The sequence below is a fragment of the Scyliorhinus torazame genome, chromosome 2 (assembly GCF_047496885.1).
Source record: "Scyliorhinus torazame isolate Kashiwa2021f chromosome 2, sScyTor2.1, whole genome shotgun sequence".
NCBI classification, from domain to species: domain Eukaryota; kingdom Metazoa; phylum Chordata; class Chondrichthyes; order Carcharhiniformes; family Scyliorhinidae; genus Scyliorhinus; species Scyliorhinus torazame.
This window is the reverse complement of record NC_092708.1, coordinates 242,273,447-242,286,619: the sequence shown is the minus strand read 5'-3', so window position 1 is coordinate 242,286,619 and position 13,173 is coordinate 242,273,447. Positions and strand designations below refer to the sequence as shown.

Sequence of the window (13,173 nt, the reverse complement as noted above, 5' to 3'; positions counted from 1 at the left end):
TTCCTGTTTGAGCAGGGAAACAGGACGGTGCTACCATGTGTTACGCGGAAGCCTCACCATGCTACACTATTGAGTGGATCATACAAGACTCCCTCCCCCTTGTCCAAATCACTCGGACGTGCTGCTGCCAGGATTCAATGATGGAGACCAAATGTTTCTATGGGCAGCTTAAGGAGAGGGGAACTATCTTGGATCAAGTACAGCAGTCATGTCTTACAGGGCGTAACTTGGTTCTTAATAAGAAATACAGCTATGTGTGTGTGCCCGCACGTGCACGTATGTGTGTGTGCTTGTGCACATGTGTGTGTGTGTGTGCTTGTGCACATGGATGGCATGGAGCACAGTGGTTAGCACTGTTGCTTCACAGCGCCAGGGATCCGGGTTTGATCCCGGTTTGGGCCACTGTCTGTGCAGAGTCTGCACACTCTCCCTGTGTCTGCCTGGCTGTTCAGCCTTCATCTCCCTCCGCCTCCAATCTCTTTCTCTTTTACCTCATGCTCCTCTCCTGATGAGTGTCCCTGCCAGGATTCACCATTCTCAAGGTCCACCCGTCTCTCAAGGGCCATGTTATGGAGAGTGCAGCAGGCCACCACAATGATTGAGACCCTTGCTGGAGGGTAGTACAGGGCATAATCTAACTGGTCCAGACACCCGACCCAGTGCCTTTTTAGCTAGTGATGGACCATAATTGGAAATCTGATGTGTTGCTAATCTTGGTGAAGAGGCCATCTGGCACCCGGGTGACAGCACCAGTGTGTAGCCACTTGAGATGTTGCTAGTGGTCTGCACTGACAAGAGCACAGACGTCCGTGATCAAATACCTAGAAAGTCACAGTCTCTTCCAGCACTGGCTTTCAGTCATGTCCAGCTGGTTTCGCTTCCATCCTTAGATCCTGTGCTCACGGAAATGTCTCCTTCGCTTTTGTGTCCCCGGTCCCTCTCCTCTGGTTTCCTGATCCCTGATGTTCTGCCCTTTCTGTGCAGGCTTCTCATTATCTCCACTGGCCTCCCCTTGAAGGGGGAGGGGGTGCAGCAGCTATTTCCAGCCGCAGTCATACTAGCATTCAGGTGGAATCTAAAAAGCTTAACCCACTTATCTGATGCCCAGGCGATGCTAGGAGATTGAATATTGCTAAACTGACAAACATGTGAATTTGGACAACTCCCTGACCTGTGTTGGGCTTCCCACAATTTTAACTTCAAAGTAAACTTTTCCGGCCTCCATGACCAAACCCCACCATGGTCCTTTGCCAGTCTTTATCTGGTCTGAGGCAGAGAGTTGCAAATAGACGGCCGCCCCCAGAGAATCCAGACAGTTTGCATATCCTTAACGATGTTAACTGGCCTGTTAGGAGCATGGGCCAGCTCAGAGGCTCCCCCTCCCCCAGCCCCACTGCCCTCACAAAGACCACTGACGTTGGAAGTGTAGGCAGGATGTCTGGCCGGGCAATGTCGCCACCATTATCTCTTGGCTGCCTGCCTCCACTACGGTCCAAAATGGGTGAAAACAATACCGCCCCGGTTCCCTGTTTGTTCAGTTGCCTGCGTCCCGCAGAGGTGGAAGGTGCCAGTTGGTATTGTGCTCCTTTACACATCAGTAATCTCACCCTTGAGACAACAGGTCATGGGAATAAATAATACCACAGGCCTTTGAGGACACTTATCTAAGTCAACAGCTGGCGATGCTTAGCACCCTTCATGCATTCTATCTATAACATCAAGGATTTAATACCATTATTCAATGGGACATTGGCCGTCTCAGAGAACCACCATCGTTGATCCCTCAACTCACGCCATAAAAACCACAGTAACTTATCATTTACCACATTGTCGATCATATGATTTTGCAATATCATTCTTCCTTGATCTAAAGACTGCTGAAACTTTTAGAGAAAGTTTCATTCTTGGCTCAAATTAGCCTCAAAAGTTAGACGGTTTTTGTTAGGGGAGGGGCATCAAAGCTTATGGAACTACGGCAGGTAGATGGAATCAAGATGCAGTTATGATCTAAAGGAACGGTAGCTCGATTGGCTCCAATGCTCCCAAGAACCACTCCAGAGGCATGAGCCCATAATCTAGGCTGACATGTCCCGAGCAGTACGGAGGGGGTGCTGCACTGTCAGATGGAGCATTAAACCAAGGCAGTCAGTCTTTACAGATGAATACAAAAGATCCCATGGCATTATTCAAAGCGTAACTGTGGAAATAACCCTAGAGCTCTGGGCAATATATTTCTTTGAACTACCGCCACTAACAAATATAGATTACCTGGCCACTATCTCATTGCTGTTTGTGGAAGCTTGCTGTGCACACACTGCTGCGTTTCCTACAATGGTGACTATACTTCAATGACCTGAGGTCAGAAAAGATGCAACTAATTGGATGATTTTTTTTCTAGAAACAGTGAGTGCTACAGGACTACAGGCTTAGCCAGCCCAGTGCATCATCCAGATATACATATGAATGAGGAACTGGAGTAGCCCATTCAGCTCTTCGAGCCTGCTCCACCATTTAATAAGATCATGATTGCTCTGGTTGTAACCTCAGCTCCACACTTATAACCTATCCCTGTCGATAACCTTTCACCCCCTTGCTTATCGAGAGGCTATCTACCTCCGCCTTAAAAATTTCAAAGACTTTGCTTCCACCGTCTATTGAGGAAGAGGGTTCCAAAGACTCTTGACTTTTGGAGCACAAATTTAGAACCTAGAACCAAAGAATTCCTACAGTGCAGAAGGAGGTCATTCAGCCCATCGTGTCTGCACCGACCCTCTGAAAAAGGGCCCCATCCAGGCACCCAGCAACCTTCCACCGCTCCGCCCCGTAACCCCACCTAGGGCAATTTTATCATGGTCAATGCACCTAATGTGCACATCTTTTGATTGGAGAAGGAAACTGAAACACCCGGAGGAAATCACACAGACATGGGGAGAATGTGCAAACTCCACAGTCACGCAAGGCAGGGATAAAATTTGGGTCTCTTGCGGCGAGGCAATGATGCTAACCACTGTGCCATCGTGCATAGAGGAATCATCCTCTCCACATCCACCCTGTGAATCACATGAATGTCATCATGCTGCTTAGCCCCATGCCTTGAGCAGGTTGCTCTTCTGAAGTAATTATCACAGAATTTACAGTGCAGAAGGAGGCCATTCGGCCCATCAAGTCTGCACCTTCTCTTTGAAAGAGCACCCTACCCAAGCCCACACCTCCATCCTATCCCCATAACCCAGTAACCCCACCCAACACGAAGGGCAATTTTGGACACTAAGGGCAGTTTAGCATGGCCAATCCACCTAACCTGCACATCTTTGGGCTGTGGGAGGAAACCGGAGCACCCGGAGGAAACCCACGCACACGGGGAGGACGTGCAGACTCCGCACAGACAGTGACCCAAGCCGGAATCGAACCTGGGACCCTGGAGCTGTGAAGCAATTGTGCTAACCACCATGCTACCGTGCTGCGGTAATTCAACATGTTCATTGTGTAGGTCAGTACTGGTGTCAGACTGGGAGACACAGGAGTAAAATGGGATTCCTGTTGAATCTGTTGAAGGAACATGGATCAGTCGATCTGCACCCATACATAATTGTGCCATGCATTGGGAGACAACAACACGCCTATAATTTGAACAGCATGACTGCTATGGGACAGCCAGGTGTAAGTGAGGTAGCAACAGTACCAGTCAAATCACCATCAGTGAAATGGGATGGACACAGCTCCACACAATTCCACAGCTTCAGCAGTTATTATTTTCGACAAATATGTTGAAGTGTTACCAGGAATTATAGAATTGCAGACTTCAAAGAATCAATTTTTATTATTTTTTCATTACACGGTTACAATGTTATAAATAATGCACAAAGCAAGAAATATGCCAGTGGGAAGCACCCACTGTCGGAGAAATCGATCAAAATCTAAAACCCAGGGTTGACCAGATCCAAACTAACAGGCCCATGAGTTGGTGCTTTTCAGGAGCCAGACTAAAGTTCAAACAGTTCTTGTCTGACATCCAGCCAGACAATGAGAGGTGTCAACAACATCCCAACAGCAGGTAAATCCTCCCCCACCTCCCCATCTAGGCAAATAAGCATTATAATCATGACGTACAAGGTTCTGCAGAACACATGGTAACGTCCACACAGAATTATCCTTCACGCATTATACAGGCAAAATGGTTCAAATGATTCACATTGTATTTATTCCTTCATGTGATGTGGGCATCTCTGTTAAGGCCAGCGTTTGTTGCATTCTTAATTACCCTTCAACTGAGAGGCTTGCTGGGACCATTTCAGAGGGCAGTTACGAGTCACATTGCTGTGGATCTGGAGTCACATGTAGTCCAGACCAGGTAAGGATGGCAGATTTCCTTCCCTAAAGGACATTAGTGAACCAGGTGGGATTTTATCAATCGATGGTAGTTTCATTACTGAATTCAGATTCCACCAGCCACCGTCGTGGGATTTAAACCTGGACCCCCCAAAGCATTAGCCTGGGCCTCTGGATTACTAGTCCAGTGACATTAGCTCTACACTACTGTCTCCCCTATACCCAGATACAATTATGAGAGATGGCACACCAGAGAGAGGAATATGAGAGTGTTACATGTGCCTGTGCCACTGGAATAATTAGATGGTGTCTAAATGCAGCTGGCTCCGTTACTCAGCTTACTGTCGGTGCTCATGGGTCTAACTTCTGCTGCTGGGAGTCGGGTCAGATTTGAGTGGTGTGATTGAAGTGAGCTGGTAAAACTATTCCAGTCCCCATGGATAGCAAGCTGAACAAATGCCAGTCTTCCTTCAAAACCTGTTGTTAGCTGAACTGAAGTACGGCAGTGCTGGAGTAATGGAGAATATTTCCACTTTAGAGGTAGTGATAGGATTATGACACACGCTCACTCCCCTGCCTGGGATGACAGGAGTTTTATCCTGGGCAGTAATCATTTCACTGCACTTGGAGCAATGGCCCCTGTGTAGCTGGATAGAGCAATAGAAATCTCTGACTTGGCTATAGATCAGGATAGGCTGTTCTATTCTTCACATTCCTACCTTCTGCTCCAATGGAAACAAGTTTAACCCCCTTGCTGGCGATAAAATCCAAGGCTTTGTTGACATTCGATATTTTATGCACACGCATCTTCCCTCTTTCTGGTTTGGCCAGGCGTTCACCTGGCGGAAATTAAATAAGATATTATTATTATTTATTTTTTCTTGTTAAATCTTCTTATTGGCATTTCCCATATTTATAAACAGTTGTATATATACACACATCACATTTTTCTCGCCCGCGCTAATCTCCTTTATGATAGAGAGGTTTAGTTTGTCCTTCGTTTAATTGACCCTATGTGCATTTCACTGCCCTCTGGGTCGGTCTATGGTTCCTCCCCCTACTCCGTTGTCCTCCCTCCCTCTCCCCCCCCCCCCCCCCGGCTTCGGCTGTGCTTTTCTTTTATCTTCCGGACAGAATGGGGAAAAAAAGGTGGGGGGGGGGGCATTGCTGGCCTCAAACAGGTTTTGGAACAGACCGACAAACTGCCCCAAGTATCCAGGAAGCCTTCCTCTGACCCTCGGGTGGCGTACTTAATCTTCTCCAGGTGGAGAAATTCCGAGAGGTCAGCGAGCCAGTCTGCAGCTGTGGGTGGTGCTGCCGATCGCCAGCCGAGCAGGATTCTCCGGCGTGCGATTAGGGAAGCGAAAGCAAGGACGTTGGCCCCCTTCCCCATGTGTAACTCTGGCTGCTCCGACACCCCGAAGATTGCCACTATTGGGCATGGCTTCACCCTCACCCCCACAACCTTGGACATTGCCTCGGACAAGGCTGTCCAGAACCCAGCAAGTTTGGGGCAAGCCCAAAACATGTGGGTGTGGTTGGCCGGGCCCCTTTGGCCTCTCACATTTGTCCTCCACCTCCGGGAAGAACCTGCTCATTCGGGTTCTGGTCAGGTGCACTCTGTGCACCATTTTGAGCTGCATTATAAATAGGATATCATGATAATGAAATACTGCTCCATCAGACTTCATTAAAATGATTCAACTCCATCCCCTCAGCCTTATTCTTCCCCAAGGCCAATCAATCCTAACAGCACAGTTCAAGTGATGAACGCCTCCAGAACACCAACGTCAACATGTGGATTCCATTTGTCAGTATGAAGCTGTTTTGCATTTCACTTGGGGCTAAGCCACATATCCTTTACTCTCCTCCTGCCTTCTCTCCACGCCCCTGTCTCCCACTCCCAGTCCCCATTTACCATTTTCAAATTCCTCTCTCATCCCATTCCTTCTTCACTTTGTAATTGCCTCCATTCCTACAACCCTCAGATCTCTGTACTCCTCCACTTCTGGCCATTTGACCATCAGTGATTTTAGTTGCTCCCCTATTGGTGACCGTGCCTTCAGTTGTCAAGGCTCCCAAGCTCTGGAATTCTCTACCTAAACCCCTCTCAGCCTCTCTACTCCTTTCTGCTCCTTCAAGACATTCCTTAAAATCTACCTCATTGACCAAGCTTTTAGTCACCTGATCGAATCTTTTCTTCTGTGGTTCATTATTCAATTTTGCTTCATGCAGGGCGGCACGGTGGCTCAGTGGTTAGCATTGCTTTCACACAGCACCAGGGACCCGGGTTCAATTCCAGCCTTGGGTGACTGTGTGGAGTTTGCACATTCTCCTCATGTCTGCATGTACTTCTTCCGGGTGCTCCGGTTTCCTCCCACATTCCAAAGATGTGCAGGTTGGATGAATTGGCCATGCTAAAACTGCCCCTTAAGTGTCCAAAAGGTTAGGTGGAGTTACTGGGATAGGGTGAGAGTTTGGGCCTGGATAGGGTGATGCCTGATAGGGTGTTCTTTCAGAGGGTCAGTGCAGACTTGATGGCCCAAATGGCCTCCTTCTGCACTGTACTGATTCTATGAATATTGTGCGACGTGCCTTTCTCTGTCAAAAGGCACTGCATAAACAAATCATTGTTGTCGAAGTAAATAACTTTAAATATTCAACAGAACAATATGCCTTATTCAAGCTACTTCCTTTCTGAGCTATGGTTATTGTTGTACCCTCATTAACGACGCTTAGAGAGTAAAACGGTAAAGAAAGCATAAGCTAAGAACTAGCTGGTGCCGAGACGGATGCTAACTGGGTGCCGCCCACAAGGCGGCCCCTTATATATGACTCCCAGGTTGGCGGAGCCAGAGGCAGAGTCTCCCAGGGTTCCAAGCCCGTTCTTAAAGGGGACATCACCTTACATGATGATAAGGGTACAGTAATACAATAACCGTTCATCACATTCACCCCGTTTTAAAAAGAGTCCGGCGGGGGTGAAGTGCCATCATAAGTCCATTCGTCTCAGCGGCCTGGTCGTCCTTATCGACCTCCTCAGCTCGGGCGGTGGTGCAGCGGACACGGACGTCTTGGTTGAGGGTACGTCCGGGACCACGGTGGTCGGAGCCCTGGTCCGGGTAGGGGATCGGGGTGCAGGGGGAATAGTTGGGGCTGGGGGTAGCGGTGCCGGTGCCGGCGGGGTGTGTAGAGGGGGGTAGGTGCCCACCAGCGGGGAGTGGGGCCGGGGTGTTGTAGTGGGTGCACATCCTGCAGGGGAGCTGCGAGGGAGGCGTCCGTAGTGGGGGAACCAGTGGATGCCAGATCCCGGAGGGAAACCGTATCTTGCCTGCCGTCGAGGTACTCGATGTAGGCGTAACTGGGGTTGGCGTGTAGTAATTGGACCTTCTCGACCAGGGGGTCCGTTTTATGGCTCCTCGTGTGCCTCCGGAGAAGAACGGGTCCCGGAGCCGTCAGCCAATGTGGAAGCGAGACCCCGGAGGTAGACTTCCTGGGGAAGGCAAACAATCGGTTGTGAGGGGTCTCATTCGTGGCCGTGCAGAGGAGTGACCTAATGGAGTGTAGGGCATCGGGTAGGACCTCCTGCCAGCGAGTAGTTGGGAGACTTCTCGACCGTATGGCCAGAAGGACAGCCTTCCAAACTGTCGCGTTCTTCCTCTCCACCTGCCCGTTTCCCCGCGGGTTATAACTGGTCGTTCTGCTCGAGGCGATGCCTTTGCTGAGCAGATACTGACGCAGTTCATCGCTCATGAACGATGTACCCCGGTCGCTGTGGATATAAGCGGGGAAACCGAACAGGGTGAAGATGCTGTGCAGTGCCTTTATCACGGTGGCAGAGGTCATGTTGGGGCAGGGAATGGCGAATGGGAAGCGGGAGAACTCATCAATAACGGTGAGGAAATAGGCATTGCGGTTGGTGGACGGGAGGGGCTCCTTGAAGTCCACGCTCAGTCGCTCAAAGGGCCCAGAGGCCTTCACGAGCCAAGCCTTGTCTGGCCGGTAGAAGTGCGGTTTGCACTCCGCACAGATCTGGCAGGCCCTGTTCATGGCCTTGATCTCCTTGGTTGAGTAATGTAGGTTGCGGGACTTGATAAAGTGGACGAGCCGGGTAACCCCCGGGTGGCAGAGGTCATTGTGGATGGCTTGCAGGCGGTCCTCAAGCACATTGGCGCACATGCCGCGGGACAGGGCATCTAAGGGCTCGTTGAGCTCCCCTGGACGATGATTGATATCGTACGTGTAGGTGGAGAGTTCGATCCTCCACCTCAAAATTTTATCGTTTTTTATTTTGCATATCGAACATAAAGGCGACCGACCGTTGGTCGGTGATGAGGGTGAACCTCCTACCGGCTAGATAGTGCCTTCAGTGCCGTACAGCCTCCACAATGGCTTGTGTCTCCTTCTCGACTGCAGAGTGCCGAATCTCGGAGGCGGTGAGAGTCCGGGAGAAGAACGCGACTGGTCTGCCTGCCTGGTTGAGGGTAGCAGCCAGGGCGATGTCTGACACATCGCTTTCTACCTGGAAGGGGATAGTTTTGTCCACCGCGCGCATAGCGGCCTTGGTGATATCGGCCTTGATGCGGTCGAACGCTAATCGGGCCTCAGCCAACGGGGGAAATATCGTGGTCTTTATGAGTGGGTGGGCTTTGTCCGCATATTTGGGGTCCCACTGGGCGTAATATGAGAAGAGCCCCAAGCACCGTTTGAGGGCCTTGAGGCTGCGGGGAAGGGGGAGTTCCATTAGGGGGCGCATGCGGTCGGGGTCGGGACCTAGGACCCGTTTTCCACGACGTAGCCGAGGATGGCTAACCGGGTTGTGTGGAAAACGCATTTTTCCTCGTTATAGGTCAGTTCAAGGGCTCGGGCGGTCTGGAGGAACTTTCGAAGTTTGCGTCATGGTCCTGCTGGTCATGGCCGCAGATGGTGACATTGTCCAAGTACGGATATGTAGCCCGCAAACCGTACTGGTCCACCATTTGGTCCATCGCCCTTTGAAAGACGGAGACCCCCATCTGTGACACCGAAGGGGACCCTGAGGAAGTGGAAGAGCCGGCCGGCTGCTTCGAAGACAGTATAGGGGCGGTCTTTTGGTCGGATGGGGAGCTGGTGGTAGGCGGATTTGAGGTCGACCCTGGAAAATACTCGGTATGGGGCGATCCGATTTACCATTTCTGCTATGCGAGGGATGGGGGTACGCATCAAGCTGAGTGAAGCGGTTTATGGCTATAGTCCACGACCATCCGTTTCTTACCCCCAGACCGGACTACCACCACTTGTGCTCTCCAGGGGCTGTTGCTAGCCTCGATGATACCCTCTCCCAGTAAACGTTGGACCTCTGACTTGATAAAAGTCATAAGAACATACATAAGAACTAGGAGCAGGAGTAGGCCACCTGGCCCCTCGAGCCTGCTTCACCATTCAATGAGATCATGGCTGATCTTTTGTGGACTCAGCTCCACTTTCCGGCCCGAACACCATAACCCTTAATCCCTTTATTCTTCAAAAAACTATCTATCTTTATCTTAAAAACATTTAATGAAGGAGCCTCTCATGTCTTGGGCACTGTACCTACCGCCGGCTCCTGGTGGCGACGGGCTTACAGTCAGGAGTGAGGTTCGCGAATAGCGAGGGGGGTGCGACTTTCAGTGTCGCAAGGCTGCATACCGTGAGGGGGGGCAAGGGTCCGCCAAACTTTAGTGTCAGGCTTCGGTGGCTGCACTGGAAACCCAGTCCGAGCAGTAGGGGGCGCAAAGGTGGGGGTGGATATAAAGTTTGAAACGGGTGTATTCGGCGCCCTGGATCGAGAGATCCGTGATACAGTACCCATTGATTTGTATCAAGTGGGACCCGGATGCGAGGGCTATGGTTTGGGACGCGGGATGGGTGCGCAAGGAGCAGCGCCTTACCGTTTCTGGATGAATAAAGCTCTCCGTGCTCCCGGAGTCGAAGAGGCATGAAGTGTCGCGCCCGTTGACTTGGATCTTCATCATCGAGTTCTGCAGATGTTTTGGCCGTGTTTGGTCGAGGGTGATCGCTCCCACTCGCGGATAGTCCGAGTCCTCAGCCGAGTCGGACTCGTAAAATGGCCGCCGCCGTCGGTCGCATGTGTCGGGTCGAGAAGGTGGCCGCCGACTAGATGGCCGCTCCCATGATTCGCACGAGGCGGATGACACGTCAGAAGGAGGCATGTTGGGTCGGTGCGCAGCCGCATTACGAGGCCTGCGGGCCTGAGAGCCTGATTTTCGGGCCGGCGGTTCTTTGTTTTTCTGGCCCCTGGGCATGGCCAGGCAGACCCTCGCAAAATGCCCCTTCTTCCCGCAGTCGCTGCAGATAGCGGAGCGGGCTGGGCAGTGTGGGCATGGATGCTGACCCTGCCCGCAGATGTAGCACGGTGTGCCCCCAAGATGAGCGGGTCGCCGTGCGGCACAGGCCCGTAACGTGGCTGAATCTGAGGAAGTCCGAGGGGCCTCGCAGAGTCCGCGGGGTACGTGCCCAAATTATGTCTGGCCACGTCCAGCGAGGAGGCGGGCATTAGCGTGTCCTGGAGGTCTTTTGTCCCGTTTTTGAATAGTCGCTGTCGGATGTAGGTCGAGCGGATGCCGGACACGAACGCGTCTCTGCTGTGCAGGTTCATATGGGTTTCCCCGTCACATCCTGATGGTCACAGTCCCTGGCAAGCGCGGTGCGTTTTTCAATGAATTCGCCTAACGATTCCCCCGCGTGCTGCCGCCAGGTAGAGAGCAGTTGCCTGGCGTGTACCTCGTTGATGGGTTTGACGAACTGCTTGCGGAGTAACTCGACCGCCTCTTCATAAGTAGTCGGCTTTACGAGCGTGGCAGAGATTCTGTGACTCACCCGGGCGTGGAGTAGGTGCAGCTTGCATGGCCCCAAGATGGGAGTCTCTGAGGAGACCAGGTAGGCCTCGAAACATCGGAGCCAGTATTTAAAAATTTATTTTGCCTCTGGTGTCCGTGCTTCCAGGTTGAGCTTCTCTGGTTTTAGGCCTGCATCCATCCTGATGTAGTTTAGCTTATTAAATTGTTGTACCCTCAATAACGACGCTTCGAGAGTAAAACAGTAAAGAAGGCTTTAATAAGCTAAGAACTAACCTGGTGCCGAGACGGGTGCTAACTGGGTGTCGCCCACAAGGTGGCCCCTAATATACGACTCCCAGGTGGGCGGAGCCCCCCAGGGTTCCAAGCCCGTTCTTAAAGGGGACATCACCTTACATGATGATAAGGGTACAGTAATACAGTAACCGTTTATCACAATTACACTGCTGGCTGCCATTATATCATCTGGAATTTAACTTGCAATTCATTAATCTCTACTCAGGTCTCAAAGTGACTTTTTTCTCTTGATGTTTCTTGCATGGCAACTGATGCCCTCTCGGAGGAAGTTCATCATACTTGGAGTAGCACGAGTGAAAAACACTGCGACTCCCCAAAGCCCACAAGCAGCTGCTCCCACTTTAAAAAAAACATCTCGCCAAAGTACTGCACGCCAACCACCAGCCACAGATCAACGGTAATGGAGCTGCAGCGAGGAAGCTCTCATTATTCCAGGATGCCAGCACATGGGTGATGGTGAGGATTATAGTACAGGATATTCAGGTTAGAAGTTAGAACACTTGTATAGATTGACCAACAGATTACAACAAAAACACTTCACGTTTTGTCAAGCGATGGCAAAGGCCGCTTATTCGCCTTTGACTAGAAGGCACTAACATGTGATTCTTTGGTTAAATGCCATTAGCAACTCAGAGCACCAAGAATTTTAGAAGTACTCTCAGCGAATCGAAGACATGGAAAATATGCTGCACCTCCTTCACTGTCAGTACACAAAAGACGGAGGCGAGGAGGAATTTCCTCACTCAGAGGGCGATGAATCTTTGTAATTCTCTGCCTCAGAGGGCTGTGGAGGTTCAGTCATTAAGTATGACCAGAACTAGGGTGGCACGGTGGCGCAGTGGTTAGCACTGCTGCCTCACGGCGCTGAGAACCCGGGTTCGTTTCCGGCCCCGGGTCACTGTCCATGTGGAGTTGCACATTCTCCCCATGCCTGCTTAGGTCTCACCCCCACAACCCAAAGGTGTGCCTGGTAGGTGCCATGCTGAATTGCCCCTTAATTGGAATTTTTTTGTTGAAGTATGTCCAGGACTGAGATCGATAGATTTCTACATATTCGGAAAATCAAGGGATACGGGGATGGTGCAGCAAAACGGTGTTGAAGTAGATCAGCCAAGATCCCATTAAATGGCAGAATGGACTCGAAGGGCTGAATGGCCTATTCCTGTTCCAATTTCCTATATTCAGACTTCTCGGGGAGGGTTTAGTATAGTGTAGGATGTCCATCCTGATCGTCGTTCATGTGGATATGTACATGGGTGTGAACACAGGCACCAAACAATAAACTGTAGATTAACCTACCAGAAATAACCTCCAGGAGAAGCATGAGCTTGAGGCCATCTCGAAAATCCTCTTCAATGCTATCAATCTGTGTGCCTGCCTTGCGGAGATGAGAGTTACACCAGGCTGTGAAAGTCTGTAAAACATAATTGCAACCTCAGAATTAGAAAGGAATATTACATCCATAGGGAGAGAATCTAACATTTAAATGGCTCTGCATTGAAAAATGATGATAGGTGAGAATTGCTCTCAGCATAATATATTTTTTTTAACAAAGGGACACTTCCTCAATTTCTTTGAAAAACAGTCTTCTTTTGCCAGTTGGGAATTCATTATTTTTCGTCACATTATAAAGTTTATTCCTTCCAGTCGCAGGTTATCTAAAAACAAATTGCAGTCAGGTCTGTAGGCAGGTTTCCAATGAGTCATGGGC

At 50.4% G+C, this 13,173-nt stretch overlaps 1 protein-coding gene across 6 annotated transcripts in view; it reads right to left on the bottom strand.

Annotated features, from left to right (window-relative positions):
• The window catches only part of actn1 (actinin, alpha 1), a 292,127-nt gene that overhangs the window by 167,512 nt on the left and 111,442 nt on the right, over positions 1–13,173 (bottom strand). For all 6 annotated transcript variants that reach the window (XM_072485663.1, XM_072485693.1, XM_072485666.1 and 3 more), the window contains exons 2-3: positions 12,762–12,876; positions 5,049–5,168 (exon numbers count right to left, since the gene is read on the bottom strand). In XM_072485663.1, coding sequence (XP_072341764.1) covers positions 5,049–5,168; positions 12,762–12,876 — 235 coding nt within the window. The remainder of the gene's footprint in view (positions 1–5,048; positions 5,169–12,761; positions 12,877–13,173) is intronic.